Raw genomic sequence first — 26,303 nt, forward strand, 5'->3', positions numbered from 1 at the left:
GGTTTATCTGCTTCTGTTTTCTTGGTTCAAGACTCATCTTTGCTAGTTATGGGAATGAAACAGCATCTTTCAGAGTCTGATAATGCTGTTTTTTGTTTTTGTTTTTTTTTTTTTTAATTTCAAGGAGGCAGGATTCAATACAGGTGTGTCTTGAGTCAGGTTCCTTGGAGATCCAGGTACAAGAGATTCAATAAGGCAGAGCTTCCAGAAGCCTATGAGGGTGCTAAAGCAAGCACTGGGGAAAGAAGCTGTGCTTGGATGCCGTCTTGAAGTCCTGGTCTTAGCTGCTCCCAAAAAAGCAGACTATACCTCAGGGTTCATCCCCACCTGTTTCGAAGGTGTGGACTGTGGACAACAAGCTAGTCACTGTCTAACAGCTGTGAGGACAGTCACCTGCAGGAATCTATTGACAGGGACCAGGAAGAAGCAAGGTTCTGAGAGATACAGTGCCCAGCATTGTTAGCCTATACAGAATCACCTTCTACTTCTAATTTCTGGAAAATACTATCAATATATTGTTTGTTGATCACTGTAAAAATAGCCCAAAAGATTTGCATTTATTCTCTTCACTGGCTTCTGTGGATCACAGAGCTAGTGGTTCTCATAAGCTTGTGGGCAAGCTGCTGGCTAGATCTGCAGGCTCCTCTTCCAAGTTCATGTGCCTGCCGCTGGTTGGAAGTCTCTGCCACCTCAGCCTTCCTCACCACCAACCAGGCCTTTCCCTGGGCTGCCATGAGAAAACACACACACACACATACACACACACACACACACACACACACACACACACGCACGCGCACGCATGCGCACGCACACGCACACGCACACATACACACACACTCACACACACTCACACACACTCACTCACACATTCACTCACACACATGCACACTCACACACACACTCATGCACACACACACTCACTCACACACGCATGCACACATGCACACACACTACCTTGCAGAATTAGCTATGGTTGATATCTTCAGGTCTTATTATAAGGACAGTCGCTAAGCTCCATCCAGTCTTATGGTCGGCTGCTCTTGAGTGTGAATACTAGGCCGGGAGGCCCTTGTGGGTCAAGCTAAGGTGGGCTTCGGCGTGATTCTTTGGTTTTTGCTAGAAAGGTAATGAAGGCAACTTGGGGACCCTCCAAGAGGCAGGCTGTCTCGCTAACTTGCCCAGGGGGGTTGTGAGCTGAGTTGGGTGTGCCAGAGCCCCCCGATGGTCCTCTGAAATCCAGCCACCTGAAGTTCTGTCTTGAGTGCAGCACAGCCTCCGTTCTTTTCCTTATACACAATTAGCTCTCTCCAGGCCGGGACAGGCAGGCTTTCTGGCACCCACGTGACCTTGCAACCTGGCAAGACTCGAATCCTGGCACGGTCATTAAACTCAGCCAAAATAGAGCATGTTATTATTCTACACCGCAGAGTCGAGGTCTTAATTTAGAGGTTTGACAATCACATGACGGGCAGCGTCGGGATCCAGGACTGACAGCACCAATTACTCGAGTCAGAGAGAAAAAAAGAAATAGGAAGAGGTCATATTTCCTTTCAGGGCGCAGTGTGCAGGCTGAACTCTGGAACCACTGGGATCCTGCAGGCTACATTTGTTGCTCCTTTTGGTCTCTACAGCGCTCCCCCAAATCTCTAGCACATGGTTGCAGTGCCAAGACATGGCTCAAAGATGAACTGTGTAAGTCTCCCACGGGCTCTTGTGCTGCAAGAAGAAAGTCGCACTTGGTGAATTGCTGTAGTCGGCAGAACAAGGGACTCTGAGTGTCAGTGTCTCATGGGGCTGTCACCACAGGCTGGGGGCACAAGTTAGAAACACAGCTCCTTGTCCACACTTCCATAAGAGAAGAAGGCCGGAGGAAGGGGGAAAATGGTCTGGTTCCTATGTGTAGCCCAGAGGCCTGGTGCAGCACAGGAAGAGGTCCTGAGTTCTCTAAGATGTGGACTAGGAAGCCTTGAAGGAGTCTAGGGGAGGTGAGTTGGTGAGAAAGTGGGGCTAAAGCCTCAAGATTTGTTTGCCTGGTGATTAGGGCAGGTCTTTAAAAATATGGCTACTATCTGGTCATGGTGGTGCACACCTTTAATCCAAGGCAGAGGCAGGTGGATGTCTATGAGTTCATGGCCAGTCCGGTCTACATAGGGAGTTCCAGACCAAGCAAGATTGCATCGTGGGACCCTATCTTGAAACATAAACAAAATCAACAGCAAGCAGGGCAGACAAGATGGCTTAGTTAGGTGCTTGCTAAGCAAGCATGAAGATGTGAGTTCAATCCCCCAGAACCCCTAAAAAAGTTGTGTGTGCCAGATATACCTAGAATACTAGTGTGTGTTGGGGGAGGGAGGGAGGCCACACTGACAGAAGGGTTCCTGGAATCTGACTGAGTTAGTAAGCTCCAGTTTACTGAGAGACAATGGAGGGACATTAAGGAAGACACCTGAAATTAATGTCCATCCTACATATGCCCTGCAACCAGTGGATCATCCTTAACCACATATTGACTTTAAACCTATCCTGAGCTATGCAAGACCCTGTTAAAAAGTCAAACTGACAATAAAAACAGTCAGAGAAACGCTAACGAAAGCCAGAAATGTGCTTGTAATTCCAAGAGTTATGAAACATACATAAGAACCATGCCATTGACGGGACAGAGAAATCCAGGCTATTCTGGATTCAGGACTTTATGACTGAATGAACACTGCAATATGGATAGGGCCCTTGACTAGAACATTCCTTAATCCCTCAGCACATTGATAATACTTTCAAAGTCAGAAGCTTTCTCCATCAGTGGGGCTCACCTGCTTTTTGTTTGTTTTGTTGTTGTTTGCTTGTTTATTTGTGGGTTTGGGGTTTTGTTTTGTTTGTATAACTTTTCCTGGACTTTCCATTCTCAACCTGGAGAGATAAAAAGCAATGGGTTTTCTGAATAGAGAATGAACCTGTGCATAGTCCTCTACTACTTACCCTCACAAGACCATGTCTACTGGGAAATGCTTTTGGTTGTTATCCCCACCCCACCCCCATCCTCCCAGCTGTCCTGGGACTCACTCTTGTAGACCGGGTTACCTTTGAACTCCCACAGAGATCTGCCTGCCTCTGCCTTCTGAGTGCTGGCATTAAAGGCATATACCACCATGCCTGGCTAACATTCTGTTCTCTGAACCTGTCATCTTCTTGTTGAAAAGTGTTGGATCAGCGATCAGTTGCCTTGAACAGTTTGCTTTTGACAAGGGACTGGTGTACTGAGTCCTACTATTTTTTTTTTTTTTTTTGGTTCTTCTTTTCGGAGCTGGGGACCGAACCCAGGGCCTTGCGCTTCCTAGGTAAGCACTCTACCACTGAGCTAAATCCCCAACCCCCGGTGTACTGAGTCCTAATGGTGCTCAAATAACTTTGATTTGAGCCTGCTGCTCCACAACTAACATGATAAAGAATTAAAACCAGGGGAGGGTTGACATGCACCCTTTTCTTTAAACTGAAAGATACTTAACTGTTGATATTGGCGTGCATGTCTTTAGGAAAGTTTAAGATGTTAGGATTGAATCCTTCATATCCCTGTAACCTGCTGAGGGCAATCAGCCCAGGGCTGGAGAAAAGACTCCAATTTTAGGTCTGGGTTTGCTCCAAGGCATATGAAGTTTCCTTCATGTGTATGTGTAGTGATTCACGTTGATTGCCATCTTGACAGAACCTAGAATCTCCCGGTAGACAACCCTCTGGTTATGTCCATGGAGCATTATCTAGGTTTGGTTACTTGGGGTAAGAAGACCCTCCCCTGTGGGCAGAACCATTCCCTACGCTGGGTCCTAGACTAAACAAACACAACTAGAAAGTGAGTTGAGCCCACACATTTATATCTTTACTCTCTGACTGCAGACACAGTGTGGCCAGCTGTCTCAAGCTCCTGACGCTATGCTTTTCCCAAGGACTGTACCTTCTCCAATGCGGCCAAAGAAACCACTTCCTTAAGTTGCTTTTGTCTGGTATTTGAACACAGCAATAAGGAAAGCCGTTTTGCTCACTTTGAGATCTCGTGTTTTCTGATTATTGGAGGCGTTGCACTTGGAGCAGTTTGCCTTGTTGAGCCCAGCATCTTTTTAAGTGTTACAAGGACAGATTTGTTACTGTGGCCAGCATCTTTTTAAGTGTTACAAGGACAGATTTGTTACTGTGGCCAGCATCTTTTTAACTGTTACAAGGACAGATTTGTTACTGTGGCTTTTGGGATCTTCTCTGAGCACAGCTGTAGTCTGCTTTTATTTTGTGAAAAGTTGTCTCAAGGAGCCCTGGCTGTCCTGGATTTCAATCTGTAGACCAGGTCGGCCTCAAACTCACAGAGATCCACCTGCCTTTGCCTCCCAACTGCTGGGATTAAAGGTGAGTGCCACCACTGACCAGCTTGCTTTTGGCTGAGTCACTATGCAGTCCAGGATGATCTTGAACTCTTGTCTCTGGAGAGCTGGGGCTACAGGGTTGCTCCAACATGCCCACTTTATGCAGTATTTACCATGGAGCTTCTGCCCAGCCTGTGTCATTATTACTCCATGGCAAAGGGGATGAGTGAGGCCATGGGCTGTGCCTTCCAGCACTTTCCATTAGCGTTGTTGCAGTTCTCAGTCCCTGTCCGTTCATCTACCACACCTGGCTTAAGGTACAGACAGCTAGAGAGACTCATTCACCTCTGGGGTTACACCTGAGAGAGGTAATTGACCTTCTGAAGCCCACATCTCTAAGGCCTTGTGGAAGAGGGCAAGCGTGTCTCTTCAACATCAGGAAGTGGGGGGGGGGAGGGGGAGATTGAAAATGTGGCAAAGAAGACACAGCTGTCAAACGTATATAAAATTAGCAGCATAACCTACGGAATTTAAGTCACAGACTGTGTAAAAATAGATGTTCATAGGTGAAACCCGCCCTCCCTTCAGTCTCCACAGCCAAGGGTCTGGGATCTTCTGATGCTACACTGGAGGTCCACAGAAAGGAGCAGCCCATGTGGGGGACTCGGCTGGCTTCCACGTGGACACATGGCACTGAGAAGACTGATTTGTATGTCCCTTGCTAGGTAAAGGGTCGTCACCCCAGCTGGAAGTAGAGATGAGCTGTAAGGCATAGCTGACAAGTCCCCTGCGCTGGATTGTTTTATGTCAACTTGATACGTGCTCGAGTCATCTAAGAGGAGAGAACCTAATTAAGAGAATGCCTCCATAAGATCTGGCTGTAGGCAAAACTGTAGGGCAGTGATTTATGGGGAAGGGCAGAGGCTCTTGTGGATGGTGCCATCCCTGGGCTGGTGGTTTTGGGCACTACAAGAAAGCAGGCATCAGGGATCCACGACCTTGGTCAGCTTCTCTGAAAAACTGTGCCTTCTGCTTTTCTTTTTTAAGTTTTTTGGTTTTTATCTGAATAAGCTCTAGGATATGGCATGTAGCTCAGTGCCCCGAGCACCTACCGGGCCCTGAGTTCTAGCTCAGAATGATCAATAAACAAACAAATGACAATTTTAAAAGCTTTCAAAATGAACCTAATTTTAAAAAAAAAACCTAAAATTTTTTACTATGGAAAATTTCAAACACACCAAGTAGACAGGAAAGTATGAGGAACGTCTCAAACATGCAGCACCCCCAGGCCCCAACAGTCCCACTCAAGGCCTGTGTTTTATCTCCACTCCCTCCCACCACTTTTTCAGCCTGCATTATTTTGGAGCAAATGCTGGACATCATTTTGTCCTATCTGAAATAGTCCAGGGTGTCTTGTCTCTCCAAAAGATGCAAAGACTTACACATGGCTCAAAAAGTAACTGTCAGGGTTGGGGATTTAGCTCAGCGGTAGAGCGCTTGCCTAGCAAGCGCAAGGCCCTGGGTTCGGTCCCCAGCTCCAGAAAAAAAAAAAAAAAAAAAAGTAACTGTCATACCATGAGAGGGTCCGAGGAAGTAAACAATCATGTCTTAGCATCTCGAGATATTTGACCTGTGTCCAAAATTGCCTGTCTTTTTTTTTTTTTTCTTTTCTTTTTTTCATAGTTGGGGACCGAACCCAGGGCCTTGCGCTTGCTAGGCAAGCACTCTACCACTGAGCTAAATCCCCAACCCCAAAATTGCCTGTCTTTTAACACTTGATTCCCCGCTCCTTCTCCCAACAGTTTCCTTACTCCTCACCCCTAGTCCACAGTGTGTTGGCTGAAAATGGAATTTAAAAAAAGTTTCTGCATTGCAATTGGTTAATACAACTTAAGTCTCTCGGGCTTGTTTACACTTTTGTTGTGTTTTATTTTAAGAAACTTTGTTACTGTAAGACTCCCTTGTAACAACAACCAGAGCAAGCACTGAAGAACAAGCTGCCCCCAGAGTAACTGTTTGTGCCGTTTGTGTGTGTTTCCATGGAAACAGTTTCCAATATGGAACCTGGTCCTTGTCCAGCTTCAGAAATCCAGAAACTCAGACTCCCAGTATCACACTTGAGTCTTTAGTGGTGCTAGAGAATTCACCACAGTGGCCATGTTTGAGATGGATCAGCGGATGGTAGGCACGGAACTTGCCTCTACCTAGTCAAGTTACATAAGCAATAAGCCACAGCTGGGAGCTGGCAGGAACGGGGGAGAGCCTTTGTGCTGTAGCTGCCTGTGGCTTGCATGGGGCACTTCAGCAATGCAGTTTTGTGAGTTGTTACCCATGCTGGGACAGGATTTGCTATGATGTTCTTACCGGATGCTCATGTGTTCTTGCAAGTAACCCCTGACCCATGCTCCTGTAAGTACCCCCAGTAACCTCATTGGATCACCATACTGGACTTGGCAGAATCATTTCTTTGATCTACCCTTGCCCTCTGTTTCTACAGTGAATAGAAATACGTTCCCTTCGAAAAGTCACACAACACCTATTCTCATAATGATGTGTTATAGCTAACTCAGCGAACAGAGCACCATCCCAGCGTCTCTCTGTAAGGAGCCGTGTTCTGCCTTGACTGGGCTTCCTTCCTGCTACCTCACCCAGCATCACTGTGACTTAGTACATGGAGGAGTGCACAGTACATTGGCTGAGCTGCAGACAATTGTAGAACCGAGTGGATAGGTACTGATCGTGAAGAAGTGATGCACGCCTCTTGTAAGCACCGCCTAAGCTTTTCAGAGACTAAAGGCCTGTGGTTCTTGCAGCCATTCTGAAGACCCCAGTCCTCTTGTCCTCGAATCTGCAGCCCAGAGTCCCTCCTGTCCCGACCTCAATCTGTGGCTTTTTACTTCACTCATGTTTCCTGTGGTATTCTTTTGTGTGTAAGATCAAGACCCTAACAGATGACACTAGATACACTAAGGGTTGCTGGCTCTCCCTGACTTCTTTTTTTCTTTCAAGATTCATTTCTGTATCTGTGTATTGGTGTGAATATATATCATACATGTGCGGGTATCTGCAGATGCAAGAACAGGCGATCAGATCCACTGGAACCGTAGTTATAGGCAGTGGTGAGCCACTGTTGGTGGCTGCTTGAAACCGAACCATATCTTTACCACTGAACCATCTCTTTAGCCCCTCTCCTTGGGTCTTGCAGGCCCAGGTCCTACTGATGACATGGCGGGGGTGGTCCATTAATCCTCTCCCCTGTTACTTTACCTAATCAGCATAGTGGTAGATACCTGACCCAAAGGTGGACAACCGAATTCTTTCCTTCCCAGGTCAAGGTGAAAGGTTACCTTGGCAATGGTTGCCATTTAGGTTATGGGCAAACTGAGAAGTCGTCTCTGGTTTGAAAAGAGGATCAGGAGAACAGAGCAGCTTACAAGAGAAGCAAAGGGGAAGGGTCCTAAAGAAACTGACCAGGTGTTTCTGGTTCCTGTGCTGCTCCAGTTCCTGTGAAAGTGGGCTTCATTTCTTAGACTCAGATTCTTTGGGATTTATCTACAATTAATTACTTGAGTGAGTTTGAATGGGGTTTCTGATCTTTGCAATCAAAGCACTCTGTGCCAGGGAATGAATAAAGATGTCTACCACGGGGGTTGGGGATTTGGCTCAGCGGTAGAGCGCTTGCCTAGCAAGTGCAAGGCCCTGGGTTCGGTCACCAGCTCTGAAAAAAAAAAAGAAAAGAAAAAAAAAGATGTCTACCATGGCTATATTGATTCAGCATTGCTGTCAAGGACTTACTTGCCTGTGCTATACGTCAGGAAAAACAAGAGCCCTGAAGAGCCCCGAAAAACAGGAGAAATGAGACTGTAGTCACAGAGGGTAAGATTCAATGCATAGAAAATCCAAAGTGACCATACTCACTGGTTCTGTGTCAACTTGGCACAAGCTAGAGTCATCAGTGAGAAAGGAGCCTCTGCTGAGGAAATGCCTCCAGGAGATCCAGCTGTAGGGAGGACCCAGTTCAGTGTCAGTGGTGCCATCCCTGAGCTGGTGGTTCTGGGTTCTATAAGAAAGCAGACTGAGCAAGCCAGGGGAAGCAAGTCAGTAAGCAGCATCCCTCCATGGCCTCTGCATCAGCTCCTCCCTCCAGGTTCCTGCCCCATCTTCCTTTGGTGATGAACAACCATGTGGAATTATAGGCTAAATAAACCCTTTCCTCTCCAACTTGCTTTTTGTTCATGGAATTTTGTCACAGCAACAGCGACCCTAACTAAGACAGTGACATTAAAAAAAAAATAGAATTAGCAAATCTGTCAGTATCATGGCACACCAGGTAAACTTGTAAGAGTTTGTCACTTTTCCCCATCCGACCAAGATAACTATTTTTACGCACTACCATTGTGTCTTGTTCATCAATAAATATTTTAAAAGCAGACTTAAAAACACTGCATATAAAAAGAAGTTGTTTTCTTCTTTAAAGCAAGAAATAGCTAGGGACAAATTTAATTAAAATATGTATAAATCCAGGCCAGAGAGATGGCTCAGTCGGTAGGACCTGAGTTCAGGTCCCTAGTCCATGTAAATCCAGACACAGTTGTGCACATCTGTGACCTCAGTATTTCCATGGAGAAGTGGGAGGTAGAGACAGGAGAATCCTTGGGAGCTTGCGGTAAGCCATCACTGTAAGCCAGTGAGCAGGCCAGCTAGCCCAGTTTACATAGTGGTGAACAAGAGATTCTGCTTTAAACAAGGTAGAAAGTGAGGACACCCCAGGTGGTCCTCTGATCTCCACAGGAACACTGCAGTCCACACACCTGCAGTCACACACATGAACACACACAAACTCCAGAACATACATGCATTATGAACAACACATACAATAACTAAAAATATGTATAAAACGTATCCTAGACCTATAAATAATCACTGACTTAGCTTTTAAAGCATCTAAACAGAGGGGATATAGACAACTAAATAAGGTGGGATATATTCGTGGGCTGAACAATTTAAGGATTCAAGATTTATCTGTAAAGATAATGCAATTTCAACTGCATATTTTTTTGAGAGTAGCAATTGACATCCTGATTCTAAAATTTATATGGGAACACAAAACTTAAAATAGTCGGGCCCGTCTTTAAAAAGAATAATGTAGGAGGGCTCACACTACTAGATTTTAAGCACAAAGCTACAGAATTGAAGACAGTGTGGTTCTGGCATAAGGGTAGTTAGTCAGTGAGACCAACGAGCAGTCTAGAGACAAACCCACCTGTGTGCGCATAGTGTGGAGCTTTAAAAATAAAAAAAATCAGCAAACTGGTCATAGTGGCTCATACTTGCAATCCCAGTACTTAGGAGGCTGAAGCAGGACTGTCATGAGTTCAAGGTCAAGCTAGACTATGTCGTGAATTCAAGGCCAGCATGGTTACATGAGACCCCTGTCTCAAAGGAAAGGAAAGGAAAGGAAGGAAGAAAAGGAAGGAAGGAAAGGAGGGAGGGAGGGAAGGAGGGAGGAAGAAAGGAAGAAAGAGAGGAAGGAAGGAGGGAAGGAAGGAAGGAAGGAAGGAAAACAAAATAACAAGGCACAGGTATGGTTCGCCGACACAGCTGAAGGCCATTCATGTAAACGGTACCAAAGCAGCTGGATGACCAACTGTGAGCTGTAAGAGAACACCACTGAGAAGTTAATGTGTCAGCAAAACGAAAAACCTGTGCTCCTTATAACGCAGGAAAATTATGATACACGGGTAGAAATGTTTGTTCTCGGGACAAGAACGTTCTGATGTACTTTGGGTCTTTTGAGCCAGGTCTCACTCTGCAGCCCAGACTGCCTTGGAGCTCGCTAGGTAGGCTAAAGTGGCCTTGAGTCTGTGGTAATCCTCCTGTCTCTGTGTCCTGAGTCCTGGGATTACCATGCTTGATTGGCCATGGATTTCTTTTTAATTTGGCATATAAAGGACATAAAAAACTAAAAATAAATGGCCACCACCCAAAAGAAAGTCAGGAAATGCACATAAACACAATCAACCTCATGGTCAGTGCAGAGAGATAAATAAATTTAAATAAATTAAAACCATAATGTTTTAGAGTGAAAGCCAGTGCACAGAGGGAGAGAATCGGATTTGGCACGAAACAAGTCCTTTCCCAAGGGCCTTTGCAAACAGAAGTGTCACACAACATGGTTTTATCCAATGAGATGCAAGTAGTGTCAGCTGGTCAGTCTTTCAAGGAATCCACTTAGAAAGAAAGGCAGAGGGTTAACAGGAACCACTCACCCCTCCCATTTTCCCTCCTGAACTGTAGCTGTGATGGCTGGAGCTCTGGCAGTCTTCTTAGCAGATGACAGAGGGATGCTAGAAGGAACCTAGGTCCCTGAAGGCATGAAGGAACTTCTGTCATGATCTTCAGACTTCTTTTACATAGGAGCCAAATGGACACCCCCTGTGATGAACTGGGTCATGTGGCTTTTGTTACAAGTACTGTGCTAGTTTTATGTCAATGTGAAGAAAAACCGAAGCCATTTGAGAAGAAGGAACCTCAGTTAGGAAAATCTGCCCATGAGATCTGGCTGCAGGCAAGCCTGCAGGGCATTAATTAGTGATCAATGAGGGAGGGCACAGCCCATTGTGAATGGTGCCATACCCAAACTGGTGGCCCCAAGTTCTGTAAGAAATCAGGGTGGGAAAACCATATGAGCAAGTCAGTAAGCAGCATCCCTCCATGACCTCTGCATCAGCTCCCGCCTCTGGGTTCCTGCCCTGCCTGAGTTCCTGTCCTGACTTCCTTTGATGATAAACTGTCATCTGGAAGCCGGATACACCCTTTCCTCCACAACTTGCTTTTGGTCATAGTGGTTTATCACAGCGATAGAAACTCTGTCTAAGACAAGTAGCTAAATTCAATTCTAAATAATAGAATATCCAAATATTCAACAAACAAGAGCCCAGCGAACACTCTGAAATCCCACCACACTACAGCACACGGTAGAAAACTATTTAGAACACAGGGGCTTGTGTTGTCTGACAGGGGTTGGATCTGTCTCATGGAGCGAAAACAAGAGTAAAATGCACAGGATTAGGGGTTGGGGATTTGGCTCAGTGGTAGAGCGCTTGCCTAGGAAGTGCAAGGTCCTGGGTTCAATCCCCAGCCCTGGAAAAAAAGAAAAAGAAAAAAGACCCAGCACATGTACAATTATTAAAATCTCTCCAGAGTAGCGGCTCCATAAGCTTCCTTTTCTATTATTCCTCTCTGTACACAGCATCCCCAGATTCCTATATCTGTGGTAGAATAGATCGTATTTTACAAAAGAAAACCGTGGTTTGAAAAAACGCAAGCAATCCAGTCACCATAAGAGAAGTAAAACCAAGCATCTGTGAGCGTGGCTCGGGCCGCCGTGTTCACCTAGCACAGAGGAGCCCTGGGTTTGATCCCCAGCACTGCATGAGCCAGATGTGGTGCACATCTGGAATCTCAGCTCTAGAGAGATGGAGAAAGGAGGATCAGGAGTTCCAGGTCACGGTTCAGCAGGTAAAAGCTGTAAATGTGACTTTAATTCTCCAGTTGTAATTATCGTCTCTGAGGCTTACTGCCTCAGTCTGCTAACCTAGTCCTAGTCCTGGAAGCTCCTAGCCTCCACACAATCTTATCTGGGCCTACAGTGTTCTCGGCCTCTGAGACTTACTGCTGAATAAGCTCACCCTTTCCTGTTCCTTCTGCGCTCTGGCTGGCTGGTTCAACTCAGCTCTTTTGGCTCAAACTCTTCTCCAAGCTGCCTGATTCAATCTGGCTTCTCTCAGCCTCTCCTGTATTGCTCTGCTTGGCCTCAAACTAGCAATCTGTTTTAACCTTCTGGCTCCTTCTCATTCTCTGGCTCGTTCTGTCTTCACCTGTGTCTAGCTTGTTCTCTTTTTACTTTTTTCTTTTTCTTTTTTTTTTTTTCTGGAGCTGGGGACCGAACCCAGGGCCTTGCCCTTGCTAGGCAAGCGCTCTACCACTGAGCTAGATCCCCAACCCCTGTTCTCTTTTTAATCTGTCGCTGTACAACTCTCCTGGTAAAAACTACCTGCCTCCTTCTCTCTGCACTGCTCTCTTCAGTAACTTCCCTTTCCTCTCTCTTCTCATGAGAGTTGGACATATTCTATTCTATCAAATCTTTCTCTGATTTGTCACTTTGTCTGCCACTCAATTAGTCATCATTTTCAAACATGGGGGCTTCCTTCTACAAACTAACTTTACTTCTTTTGTTTGGGATTAAAGGTGTGTACTAAGGGTGAGTCTATATTCCAGCCAGAGGGATTAAAGTTGTTTGTTAAGGGCTGAGCCGTACCACGACTAGAGGTGTTTTTCCCATGTACAACAAGATCCCAGGGTTCACAGTGTGATCAAATATCCTGCAACCAAAAGTGCTTGTTTGCCTTGCAAGTGAGACAACTGAGTACAATCCCTGGAACCCACAGTGAAGGAACAGAGTTCTGAAAATTGCTTACAACAAGCTCTCACAAGCGTGCGCGCGTGCACATGCGTGCGCACGCACACACACCTCACCTCTAGCTATATAGTGGTTTTTAAAGCAAACTTGGAATATATGAGACCCTTCCTCAAATCAAAACAAAATGACTAAAATGACAAGTGACATCCTGTAGCTCTGAGAAGACTTGGTGGTACGGAGGTCTGCCGCACCCTTAGGCCCAAACCCTTCTGGGCTTCCGTGGCTCACCTGGCTTCCTGGGCTCCTGGGCCTCTCTGTGCTGGTGTTCTCCAAGGAGGCAGTCTGCCCTGGGGCAGATTGAAGGCCAAGGGTTCGTTTACAGATTTCCTCGTTTCTGGCAAATCTGTGGCATTAAAAAAATGGAGCAAGTTAGAAAATATGCATCTCTCTCATTCAGGAAAATCTCTGACTGACAGTTCTGTCATCCTGAGAAGGCAGAGTCAGGGTGACTCCTCCTCTCACTCCCCAAAGGGATATTTGCTGTGTCTTATGCTGTGTTTGACGGCCTGGGATGTCACTACAGTGGAGCTTATAACTATGATGCCAGCAATGCCATATATTGGGTTTTTTTTAAGATTTATGTATTTATTTATTAATTTATTATAAAGTACAATGTAGCTGTCATCAGACACACCAGAAGAGGGCATTACAGATGGACAGATGGTTGTGAGCCATGATGTGGCTGCTGGGAATTGAACTCAGGCCCTCTGGAAGAGCAGTCAGTGCTCTTAACCACTGAGCCATCTCTCCAGCCCGCAACTTCATATATATACACAAACAGAGAGGGGGGAAAGGGGAAGGGAGGGAGGGAGAGAGGGAGGGAGGAAAAGAGAGAGAGAGAGAGGGAGAGTCAGTGGAAGGGAGGTATTAGAAATATATAATATAAAATATAAATATAATATATAATATGAAAATATAATAGCTACCTCACATGCAAGTCTGGCTCATGTTTACAGGATCACGAAGCTTCGGACATGAGCTCATTTCTCCTGGACAAACTCGTTCGTAGCCTGTCAACCTCTTCACACCTAATCTGGACACCCGAGTCCTAATCCATGGGTAATCACACCCGATCTGGAATGGTCCATCACCCCAGTGGCCAGTGCAGTGCTCACAAGGGGCACGTGTTCCGCAGATGAAATGGGGTGGGGTGGGGAGTCCTGTGCCTTTGAGCACCAACCTGCCATGTGGTGACCTCAGAGTATGTGCTGTCTTAGGTCCTCAGGACAGAGATCAGAGAAGCCTGGTAGCCAGGGCCGTGTTGTCTGCTCCTAGCTCCCTCCCCAACCTGTGCGGTGAAGCAGACACAGGGTTCCCTATAGACCCTGGGTCAGGGACTCTCAGGTGGCTGTAGATAGATGGTTAACTCCAGAGAGGAGTGAGGAGTCCGTTTAACCAGCAACATGTATCTACTGAGACTGACTTATCTGTGGGCTGAGCACCAGTGGCAGTGACAGGGAAGGACGTGACCCTGCTGTCTTCTCCATTTGTGTCCCCAGGTTTACCTCAGGAGGGCTACAAACACTCTCTGATTCGCTTGTTTCCTTCTCCACCCTCACCTCAATACAGCCCTGCGGATTTGGACGGGATGGTCGCAGGGGCTCACATGTTAAAACCTTTGTGCCCAGCTGGTGGCGCTATTGGGAGCTGGTGCGTGCTAATGGAGGTGGGGTCTGGGGAAGAAGCCAGGTCATTGGGCAATCTCCTCAGGGTATAGCTTATCTTTTCTTAGACCCTCCCTCTTCCTCTGATCCTCTTTCCTCACTCTCCTTCACTGAACTTTCTGCCACCTTCTAGATTCCTGGCTTCACAGCTAGCCAAAGCAGTGGATCCCGAGGATCCTGGACTGAGCCCTCTTGCAGCTGCGAGTCCAAACACTTCTCTTCCTTCCAGTTGATCTCTCTTGAGTATTTTATCACAACGGGGAGGAGATGAATGTACCTACCTTTTCTCCCACCGTGGAAAGTCCCCTGTGGCCCCACTCTGGCAGCTACATGTGTTTTTCTGAATATGACATGCCTGCTCTGTCCGACAGGGCAGCCACTATCCACATGAAGCCCTCGCATACTTGAGATATGGGTAGTACGGCTTGTAGAAATTCAGTTTCCGTTTCTCCGTTTCATTCAGCTTAATTTAAACCCAAACGTGCAAACGGAGTGGCGGGTTCGATGATTGGGAAACTTCTAAGAATATTTGGAACAATTTGGGTATGCAAATTTACTTTTTTGACTGTACATTTTATGAGATCTAAATCCAGATCGAGTATTTATTTCCAGTGATGATTTGGCAAGTTAACACAAAGGGCTGAGCTATAAAACACTCAACAAGTTTCAAAGACGGTGTATGCAAAACACTTAAAGCAGCTCACTGATAAGTTACTCTTTAGAGACAGATCTCATTACATAGTCAGGCTAGTCTCAAACTCTAAGTCCTTCTGCCTAGTCCGGGGATTACAGATGTGTGGGAGTGTGTGTGTGTGTGTGTGTGTGTGTGTGTGTGTGTGTGTGTGTGTGTATTCCTGTAACACTGATAACTGTTATACTGATTATTAACTGTAGGTATAGGTATAATATTTTGGAAGTGTTATTATATTTAATAAGATAACTACTATAATAAACTATACATTTCTTTGCCATTAAAAATCTTTTAGATTTATTTTATCACTGATAAATGTTGTACTGGCTGGTTTTGTGTGTCAACTTGACACAAGCTGGAGTCATCACAGAGAAAGGAGCCTCCCTTGAGGAAATGCCTCCATAAGACCCAGCTGTAAGGCATTTTCTCAATTAGTGATCAAGGCAGGAGGGCCCAGCCCATTGTGGGTGGTGCCATCCCTGGGCTGGTTGTCCTGGGTTCTATAAGAAAGCAAGCTGAGCAAGCCAGGGGAAGCAATCGAGTAAGTAACATCCCTCCATGGCCTCTGCATCAACTCCTGCTTCCTGACCGCTTGAGTTCCAGTCCTGACTTCCTTTGGTGATGAACAGCAATGTGGAAGTGTGAGCTGAATAAACCTTTTTCTCCCCTACTTGCTTCTTGGTCATGATGTTTGTGCAGGAATAGAAACCCTGACTAAGACAAGTGTTATACTGATTACTAACTGTATGTATCGGTGTAATCTTTTGGAAGTGTTATTATATTTGACAAGACACAGTAGTTCATTTCCTTGCCATTAAACATCTTTTAGATTTACTCGTTTCATTTTATGTGTGGGTTTTTGGCTTGCCTGTATGCATGCACACCACATGGGTGCCTCTTGCCCACTAAGGTCAGAAAAGGATGTCATGTTTCATGGATCTGGAGTCATGGGTGATTGTGAGCTACTGTGTAGATGCAGGGACCTAAGCCCTGGTCTTCTGCAAGAGCAACGGGTGCTCTTAACCACTGAGCCACCTCTCTAGTCCCTCTTTGTATTTTTTAAAACATGACCACTGGAAGATATAAAATGACACATGTGATGGATATGTATTGTATTTTCATTGGGCCGCACAGTTCTCGTGTGTGCATGTGCTTGTGTGTGTGCACATGTGTGTATATGTTAATTTTATGTGTATTGGGAGTCATTTGGCTTCAGGCTGCAAAGACCCCAATACAGAGTTTAAATAATATTTTTGTTTTTTTGTTTTTTTTTTTTTTTTTTTTTTTTTATTAACTTGAGTATTTCTTATATACATTTCGAGTGTTATTCCCTTTCCCGGTTTCCAGGCAAACATCTCCCTCCCCCCTCCCCTTCCTTATGGGTGTTCCCCTCCCAACCCTCCCACCATTGCCACCCTCCCCCCATAGACTAGTTCACTGGGGGTTCAGTCTTAGCAGGACCCAGGGCTTCCCCTTCCACTGGTTAAATAAATAATATTTTTGAATAGTCACTGAAGCCTCTGGTCCCAAAGCTGAGTTGTACCTCTAACACACTGGGGATAGCACACTTTCTGAGGAGAGTTGTCATGCCCAGGTTTTGGGAAACTGGTTCACATTCTGCAATCCCAGCATGCTCCCTTCTCAGCCCTGTGGTCTGCCTCGAGGAAAGATGTCCGCAGCTGTGTCATGCCCCACTGTCAAAAGTTTCTGAACTTTATTCTACCTAACAAATATATATTTTGAGCAGATGAAATGTGATCAGAACCGACATGCTAGAGTCAAGAAGTCTCACTGCAAAGACACCCCAAGGTTTTACTCTCACTTACAGTCGTGACAACAGAAACCCCAATGCTGACAGGAACAGAAAAGGAAATATTTGTGTGTCCAAATGACCCAGGGTGTGGACAGTGCCATCTTCCTACTAGAAAAAAAATTATATGTATGTATGTATATGTATGTATTTATATATGTGTACATACATATACGCACTTGTGTGACACTTTCTCAGAAGAGGACATTTTGTCAGACTTTGGGAGGGAAGGTGTGATGGTTTGCATATGCTTGACCCAGGGAGTGGCACTATTAGAAGGTGTGGCCTTGCTGGAGGAAGTGAGCACTGTGGGGTGGGCTTGGAGACCCTCCTCCTAGCTCCTCCTGGGATGCTGAGTCTGTTCCTGGCTTTCTTTGGGTGAAGATGTAGAACTCAGCTCCTCCTGCACCAGGCCTGCCTGGGTACTGCCATGCTCCCACCTTGATGATAATGGACTGACCCTCTGAACCTGTAAGCCAGCCCCAATAAATGTTGTCCTTTATAAAACTTGCTTTGGTTGTGGTGTCTGTTCACAGCAATAAGACCCTAACTAAGGCAGAAAGTGACTTCTTTAGATAATGACCTCAAATGCCCCACCTTGCTGGACCGGTCCCCGACCATTTCCAGTGCCTTTTGTCCCCCTTTTGTTTAATAGACTCTGAGCATCAGTAACTCCCATGACAGGTGTCCTTGCTACTGACCTGCTTGGTCATTGGCTCTCCGCTCAGACATACTCCTGGCCTTGTGCTTGTGTCTCATAGCGCGATTGAAGAGGGAATTCCTCTGGATTGGGATGAGACAGCGGGGTTCTTCATTTCGAGTCTCCTTGGCAGTCTCCGGAGGTAACTCAGGTCTCATCTCAGCTGGGCCGTGTTTGCTTTTCCATAAGCTGCTCACTGATTTTCTCTGAGGTTTTCCCTGGTCTTCAGAGTTTTTGGTCTCCATGGCAATGGACCTAATGGTTTCTCAGCAGGACTGCTGGGGTGAGCAACCTCTCTGACTTCATCAGTTTTCAGTGCTTTAGAAGAGACAGAGAGAACAGTTATCAGTTAGACTCATTGGGCTAAGTGGTCTATTCAGCGCATAGAATCCTTTCCCACTCTGGTTTGATGAGATTTGGGAAAATCTGCACACCCCGACAATCGCCAACAAGAACTGCGGTGCGCACCACTCATTTGGAAGCAGTCATGCATCACTGTGTAATTGAGGCTTCCTTGTCCCAATCACAGGCGGCACTTTAAGGAGAACGCTTAAAGTGGTTTGTGTAACCCACTTGCTCGTAAATATTTCCTGAATAACTCTAGACATAGAGAGTTCCAGATAGCAAGAGAACTATAGGAGAGCGGAGGGAGGAGACAACAGGGCAGATGCAGGAAGGCAGGGATAGGGCGAGGGGGAGTGTTAGCATTGGCCTGTCTCATGAGGGTCTGAGCAAAGTTGAAGTCCACAAGGACAGAGCCCTTCCATCACGTGATGACCAAGTCCAGCTGGGCTAGTGGCCTCTTTATATAAGAAGCTTCATCCCAGGGGCTGGTTGCTCCCTCCAGGGCAACTGTCGAACATGTCATCCAAACTGAGACACTTTTAATAGGAAAAGGGGGAGTCAGTAGAGTGACCCAGGACTATACAGTTAAACCCAGCTCCCTCCCAACATGGACCTCTTTCCTGAATGGGGATCTGAGGTAGTGAGAGACCTGAGGGATCTTTTGAGAGTGGGCACCACACTGGTGGGACAATGTCCTGGGTGGTGAAGCCATGAAGACTTTATGGGTGCAAAAGTCACACACAGAAGCTGTGTGTAGCGGCTGTTCATGGGTTGGAGCTGCCACTGCATTCTGTGTGGGTCAGAGACTGGGGAAGACTTAAGCGGTCCCATTACCTTGTCCTATGAAACAGGGGCAGTAGGACCAGTACACAGGGCCCATCCACACACTCTTTCTTATCAGTTTCTCTCTCTAGCCCAACTGCATGCCTTATCCTCAGGGTAGCAACTGAGCTAGGGGTTCCCTGGAGATGGAGAATGGATTTGTCCAAGGCAAGATTTGAGGCCTGAAGCACACACACCAGAGTCACATGCAAAGGGACAGTACATTCTCCCCTCCCTGCCTGCAGGTCTGCTCACATTTCACCAACAGTCAGGTCTACACTTAACCAAGCAGATGGAAGTTGCATGAGGGGCTTAGGAGAGAGGGACTCACTGAAGAAGGGCCTACCTCAGAGCAACATGGCCAGGCATTGGAATGCCACCTGAGTTCATGGAGACTGGGAGTGGGGGGGAGGGTGCCACTTCACCCTGGCTACCATTTGTTGTTTGTTTGTTTGTTTTGTTTTGTTTTCAATATAGGGTCTCACTGTGTATGTGGCTGTCCTGGAACTTGTGATGTAGACCAGGCTGTCCTTGAACTCACAGACATCTGCCTCCCTCTACCTCCCAAGGGGTTAAAGGTGTGCACCACTATTCTTGGCTTAGATTATTTTTACATTTATTTATTCATTCATTCATCCATCCATTCATTCATTTATTTATTTTTAAGATAGGGTCTCTCTACATAGTCCTGGCTATCCTAGAACTCATCATTTCTTGATCCACAAAAATACTGTGAGGTCTCCACAGTATTAGGGTTTTACTGCTGTGAACAGACACCATGACCAATGCAAGTCATATAAAGGGCAGCATTTAATTGTGGCTGGCTCAGGCCACTATCATCAATCCATTATCATCAAGGCAGGAGCACGGCAGAGTCCAGGCAGGCATGGTGCAGCAGAGCTGAGGTTCTATATCTTCATCTGAAGGCTGCTAGCAGAATACTGGCTTCCAGGCAGCTAGATGTTAAAGCCCACACCCACAAGGCCACACCCACTCCAACAAGGCCACACCTCCCAACAGTGCCACTCCCTGGGCCAAGCACATACAAACCTCAGGTGCCCAAAGAAGGTTGTTGCAGTGGCTAAAAGACCGCATGGAGGTTGGATCATTCATGTTCTATCCCTTATAAGAGTTCCCAGAAGGGATGACACTTTTTTAATCAACAAGCTGAGGAACCTCAACCCCAGCAGCGCCATCGATGATTCCTATAACATCAAGTTCAGCCTGGGTTAACAGGGGCTGTGTCTGTAGTAAAAGTTAAAGTATCTCTGAGTCACGGACAAGAACTAGAATGAATGAACAGAGCATCTGCCCAAGCCAGACGACAGCAGAGAATACACGCTCAGGCTGCACGGACAGGGAGACAGGAATTAGTGAACCAGGAGCAACTAGGTCTCTCTGTCCTCTGGGAGCAGAAATGGAGGGCTGGGATGAAAACCATAGCTAAATATAAGGCAGGGACTTGGCGGTTCAGAGCTTTCCTCAGGAGGAGCAGTTGCATGGGGACAAAATTCCTGATCATTGGAAGACATAGAGAGCTTTGACCTGTGGATTCAGTGGTCCCCACCTCTCCTGACATCACTTTTCTTCTCCTGCCTGCACTGCCTCTCGTCCCACCCCATCTCCTCTGCTGAGGCTCTATGCTTAGTTCAAAGCTGGGTCTGAGACAAGCAGAAGGAGACCCCAGGGGACAGAAGAGGTGTGTCTAGGTGTGTTACATCGGGGAAGCCATGCTGAATTTTGCAGGCCCCAGAAGAGACTGATGCAGCAGATAATTAGGATCTGAAGTCTAGTGGCACACTGACCAAGTTGAGGTGTGGCAGGGCGTGGCAGATAGATACCTGGACGAGGGTTTGGAAGAGGAAGGGAATGTGAGGAATCCAGGATGAGGATTTGTGGGGAAATGCAGCCAGAGCTCTGATGGGTGACTAGGGTGCCAGGAGGGTGAGGCCTGTCAGAGATGTGGGTGGGGTCAGTATTGGGTTAGGTCATGCTGGTTTCAGGGTGTCAGGATAAGGAGAGTCCTTAGCAGGACTGACTACCTAGCTGCTGTATTTCTTCTCTGACTGGACAGGATCCTGAAGCCCTAACATGGGCATTTTATTTTGGCTTCAAAATCATTATTCTTACAATTGTAACAGTTTGGTTTTTGTTGCTATGACAAAATAACAGAGTTCAAGCCCTTATAAGAGCTGGATGTGGTGGTGCACATGTTTAATTCCAGGACCTGAGAGACAAGTGGGTCTTTGTGAGCTCAAGGCTAGAATGGTTTATAAGGCAAGTTAAGTTCCAGGCCAGCCAGGGATGCATAGTGAGACCCTATCTAAACAAAAGGATCCCTTTGGTTCATAATTTTAGAGATTTGAATCCATAGTTGATTGTCGTGGCTGCCATGGGCTGAATCAACACATTGTGGTGGGAGCCCTTGAGAAGGAAATTGCTCACCTCATGGAAGGTGGAGGGAAAAGCCCGGAAAGGGCCTGGAAGGCATTCGACGAAGACCTAACTTCCTCCCCTCAGGCTTGCCTCACGTCACCATGGTTCTTCCAGACATTGCTGCAGGTTGGGTATCTGATTGCATTTACTCAATCCCGAGCAATTATCAGCATGAGATAGTGACTGCTGTGGGTGATCTCAGCTGTCAACTTGACAGGCTCACAAGAGGCACAAACCTCTGGGCCTGTCTGTGAGAGGGTTGTCTACATGAGATTAGTGTCAGACTCACCCTAAACAGAGGTGCAGCATCCATGGGCTGGTGTGGGCTGAATAAAAGGGAGAAGTGGAGCTAAACACCAGCATCCGCTGCTCTCTGCTTCCTGACTGTGGGCGCCACATGACCAGCCATCTACCTCACGCTCACATTGCCGTGGTGACCTCTCCTCTTCCTCCCTTAAGTTACTGCTCTCCAGGTATTTCATCACAGAGAGAAAAGTGGCTTATATGTCATTTTAAGCTACACTTTTTACAAGTTGAAACCAGATTTACACGGAGTACAAATGCACCGTTTCTGGAATGTATTTTATGAGTTGACCAGTGTGCACAGTCCGTGGGATACCCCATCAACGTACAGTTCCTTTGTCCCAGTGAGCTCCCTTGCATCCCATCACAGCCCCTGGTAACTATGGTCAGTGAAGGTTCCCTCCTGGTTGTCTTTTCCTGATGGCCATGGAGGTAAAGCTAAGTGACAGGTGACCTCTTCGTCCTGTTGATCCATATTTTCAAATCTGTCCACCATTGTCTGGTCCCTGCTGGTCGTCAGTATTCACTGCATGCTGCTATGGATATGTGGACACCCTCGGGACTTCATGCCAAGGGTTCTGAGCTAGGGCCAAAGACCAGGGTTAAAATCTCCACATCCAGCTGCCTTAACATTGGGAGAGTCCAGCTTCAGTTCCTTGTCCAGGAGATTGTGGGGGGGGGGGTGAGGGTAAGTGGAGGCGGGTGGGGGTGGGGGTGGGGGTGAGTCTTAGGCTCTATGGCCTCTTCTGGCTAAAGTTCTATGATCCAGGGAAGCTGAGGAAGCCACAATGGTTGCTCCTACAATGACAAGGCCCAGGGGTAGATCATAAGCCATTCCAGCCAGTTCCTCCAAGAGACAGGAGCTTTGAACCCTGAGAAAATGTATTTCCAGATCCTACCATCTTTGGAGGACACGAAGAGCAAAAGAGGAATAATCTATAAACCGACATGGAAGTCAGTCTCATTGATACCTCACTGGTAGACTGGTGCAGGCAAGGGAGGACCGAGTTTGGAATCTTGTCATAACGGCTATTCTGTAGTCACTAACGGCTCGAAAGCCCAGCAAGCCCTCTACTTGACCATGTAAAGTTTCCCTTAGAAACCTAAATAGCTTTCAGCCCTGCGTCTTTCTGATCCAGGTATGACTTCTGGGTAGAGATTTGTGAATGGAAGTAAGGAGGGGCTGAGGCAGAAGCTTCCATTTCCTTAACCAACATGCACTGAGTGCCTGCTGGCCTGGGACACGCACCTTATATCCCTGGCTGTTCCTTGCTCCTAGGGATGGGACTTGGATTGGTTGGTTTGCTGTTGGCGCCCTGCAGAGCACACAGCTGTGCATGGCTGACCTCTGCTGTCTACAGAAAGAGTAACAGTGGATCCGTGAATGGCCTTTGTTATGCCCACAGGTACCCTGTGAGATCCATAGACTTAACCTTCCCTTGTAGGCAGGAAGCTGCAGCTCCAGCACACAGTGGTGTGTCCAAGGCCATACCACTGGTAACTGGTGTGGTCAAGTCGTGTGTGACTCACAGTTGGGGAGAACGTAGTCCTTAGGGGAGAAGGTACAGTGAGTCAGAGGCAGGAGTGGCCTTCATTTCTATGCCTTGGTGCTTGGAGGCCACAAGCCAAAAGTGACTTAAGGCTCTCAGAGCTGAGCTGTGGGCCAGGGCCTCCTTGGTGAGTCAGAGGCCTGGGAAATCAGGACTCCTGAAGGGAACGTTATAGGTGGGGCAGGGAGCTGGCTGCAGGCCTGGCTGTTATCACGTGAAGCCAGCTTGCGACATGAGAGGTCCCGCTGGAGCCCACACTGCAGTTATGACAGGTTCTCTGTGCACGTTCATTTTTCCAGCCTGTGGGCCACCCTTGAGCAAAGCCCTAGAGGACAGAAGCCCAGCATTGCAGCAGATATAAGAGGGAGGAGCCAACCAAGTGAGCTGTACCCGCTGTTGTCCTTCACAATAGTGATAGCAGGGTGTGGGGAATATCGCAGGTCAGAGGCAGATGGAGATCTGGAGAAGTGGAGGGCTGGGGCCGGAAGGAGGAGGAGGCAAGACACACAGTCGGGCTGCTCTCTGCCATTGCTTTCCACCTCCTCAACAGGGAGTAAAGAGGTAGGAACGAATCCTCCCTAGAGCTGAGGCCCTTCATTCTGCAGTAGGCCGCTCTGGGGGTCAGACAGCCCAAAAAGATGAGGCTCAGCCTCCAAGACTCACGGGGTCCACCAGAAGGAGCAAGAGGCTGAAAGGGGAAGAAAAGGTTAAGAGTAGGTCACAGGAGGCCTCAGCACTGAGGGAGATCCCAGGCGGGGACATCTCCTGGTGTCACTTGCTCAAACTGTGTCCACAAACCATCCCAGGAGGAGCAGGAATGTGTGCATGGGAGTGCTGGTTCAGCGAGCAACCCTGAGGCCCTAGTATTCTCCTCAGAGAGGGGACCTGGTACAGTGTGGACCATGCAGGAACACATGTGGCCTTAAAGAATGAGAATGACTCAGGCAAGAGGAAGGGGAAGGGTCATTCTTGCCCTTTGTCCCACAAGTAAAAGGTAGGTCTACCTCAGGCTATCAACAACAAAGGCTTGGGGATGGGGTGCCAAAAGTGTCTGGGACTTGATGGGAAGGTTTTAGGTAGCAGAGGAAGAAGCCAGTGACATTTCCAGTATGGCTGAAAGTCCCTTCCAGGATGGAGTTCTGGGAGGAAGGCCACACACAGAGCTTTGGTGTCCAGTGAAAGTGCGGAGCTGGGCCCTGCCCAAGAGGGAGGCTGATGGATCTCAGGGAACAAAAGACAGGAGGGAATTGAACGTCCCCAGGGAAAGTGAAAAGTTGAATTTTAGAGATTGGGGTATTAGCAGTGGGGAAGGGGCCGGAACAGGGAAGAAACAGAAACCCCAGGTTAGGGTTGGGGTGGAAGTCATAGTAATGTCCCGGAAACCAGCCAGCTCTGTCTATGAGGAAAGCCCCGACTACCTGTGGTCATGTAAGCTCATGTGGACTTAGGATGCCCAGAGCTGCAAGGGTGAGAATCAGGGCCCTTTCATAGCCAAGACCAGGGCCAATGCAGAAGGTGCTTGAAGGGAGCTGAGACTCTCAGCTGTGTGAGGTGGGGTTGCTTGGGGAGGGGACTCTTCTATGCTTGAGCGGACACCTGAGGAAGGCAGGAAGACATCCAGGGACCAACACAGGAAAACCTTTCTAAGTAGTACTTGTTGGCTTATTGACTCTGGAAAGAGGGGAGGGGATGGATTCTTGTTTTCCTTGAGGCAAGTGGATAGAAGAGATGGAGAGAAAGAAAGAGGGGGGAGATAGATAGATGGATGAATGGGTGGGTGGGTGGATGAATGGATGGATAGATAGATAGATGATAGATAGATAGATAGATAGATAGATAGACAGACAGATAGATGGGTGTTGGGTGGATGTATGGTCGGATAGACAGGTGGACAGACAGATTTGATAGATAGCTAGATCGACTGATTGATTGATTGACTGATTGATTGATTGATTTGGTAGAGTCTGAAATTGAACATTGTTCATTGTGACAAGGCCCAGTCCAGAGTCTTAACCAGAATGTGACCTGGAAGATTCAATAGGAGTAATTTCAGGGTTGGGGATTTAGCTCAGTGGTAGCAAGTGCAAGGCCCTGGGTTCGGTCCCCAGCTCCAAAAAAAAAAGAAAAAAGAAAAAAGGAGGGATTCCAACAGCTCTTTAATATTCACTTAGCAATTACAGTTTCTTTGTGCTTTGGGTTTTTCACTACAGTGGATGAAACTTAAGGCCTCCGGCCCGTTAGGCAAGCAAGCACTCCTTCCTGAGCCAACCTGCAGTCCCACTCCTAGTTTCTAGTGCAAGCAATGTCCCTTTTGGGTGAAGAAATTAAGGTTTAAGAACCAAACCACCACATCCCAGCCCCTAGACTCCATTAGCACCTACTGCCTGGCTGCTGCCTGTTACAGATCCCTTTAGTCTACAGAAGGGGGTGAAGTAGCAGCAGAGGGGACATTCATCTGCCAGAGAAGAGTTGCATGCATAGAACCTCTTCCTGGTGAGTGGGTACAGAAAGCTTGATTGGATTTCCGTCTAAAAGAACGAGATTATGAGATGGAAGAAACAAAGCCAGAGAACAGTAACAAACCAAACATCCCTGCTGGCAAGAGTGGAGCTGAGTGGAACTGTGACTACAGAGGTCCAAAGCGCAGAGCCAGTGTGGGAGATGAGGAGGAAGACTTGGGAAAGGCTTTGAGTGAGGAGGCCCAAGGCCTGCAGGTGGGAGGCACAGCAGGCGAACTCAGAATGTAAAACTTTTTCAGCAACAACAACAACAACAGACCCCTCAAAATGTTAGTCACAGAAAAGCTGCAGATGCTGATCTTTTGAAACTAGCTCTTCAGAGAACTGAAGGGTACTGAGCCCGAGGTTAGGAAATTCTGGGTTTGGGGATTTGGAGGGATGATTAGGAAATTCTGGATTTGGAGGGACGGGTGTTTGCGTTTGGTGGTGGAAGCAAAAGAGGCTAAAGGAAGCAGGCCAGGAGGAGTCAGGAAATGAATCTAAAAGAGGTGTCCATGAAAAGGATCAGGAAAGCTCCCGGTATCCTCTCTGTTTGCTGAAGGGTCAAGGTCCCCAACCCAAGCTCTGCCCCTCAGCTTTCCCTTACTGTGACAAATGCCCGAGTCAACTTATAAAGATAAAAGGTTGCTCTGGGT

At 47.1% G+C, this 26,303-nt stretch overlaps 2 protein-coding genes across 6 annotated transcripts in view; one reads left to right on the forward strand and one right to left on the reverse strand.

Moving 5' to 3' along the window:
• Ngef (neuronal guanine nucleotide exchange factor) overlaps positions 1 to 26,303 on the reverse strand; it is a 97,796-nt gene that overhangs the window by 49,161 nt on the left and 22,332 nt on the right. The window contains exons 2-3 of the mRNA XM_087564718.1: positions 17,695 to 18,011; positions 13,057 to 13,171 (exon numbers count right to left, since the gene is read on the reverse strand). Of these exons, the coding sequence (XP_087420844.1) occupies positions 13,057 to 13,171; positions 17,695 to 17,938 (359 nt within the window). The 5' untranslated portion in view covers positions 17,939 to 18,011. The remainder of the gene's footprint in view (positions 1 to 13,056; positions 13,172 to 17,694; positions 18,012 to 26,303) is intronic.
• The window catches only part of Neu2 (neuraminidase 2), an 88,564-nt gene that overhangs the window by 17,145 nt on the left and 45,116 nt on the right, over positions 1 to 26,303 (forward strand). The window contains exon 1 of one of the 5 annotated variants that reach the window (XM_087564973.1): positions 23,545 to 23,710. The exons of 3 other annotated variants lie outside the window; for them this stretch is intronic. The gene's annotated coding sequence lies outside the window, so the exon portion shown is untranslated. Of the gene's footprint in view, positions 1 to 23,544; positions 23,711 to 26,303 lie in introns of those variants that run through there. One more of the 5 variants, XM_087564977.1, reaches the window with a different exon arrangement.

This window comes from Rattus norvegicus, chromosome 9 (assembly GCF_021556685.1).
Source record: "Rattus norvegicus strain SHRSP/BbbUtx chromosome 9, alternate assembly SHRSP_T2T, whole genome shotgun sequence".
Taxonomy (NCBI): Eukaryota; Metazoa; Chordata; class Mammalia; order Rodentia; family Muridae; genus Rattus; species Rattus norvegicus.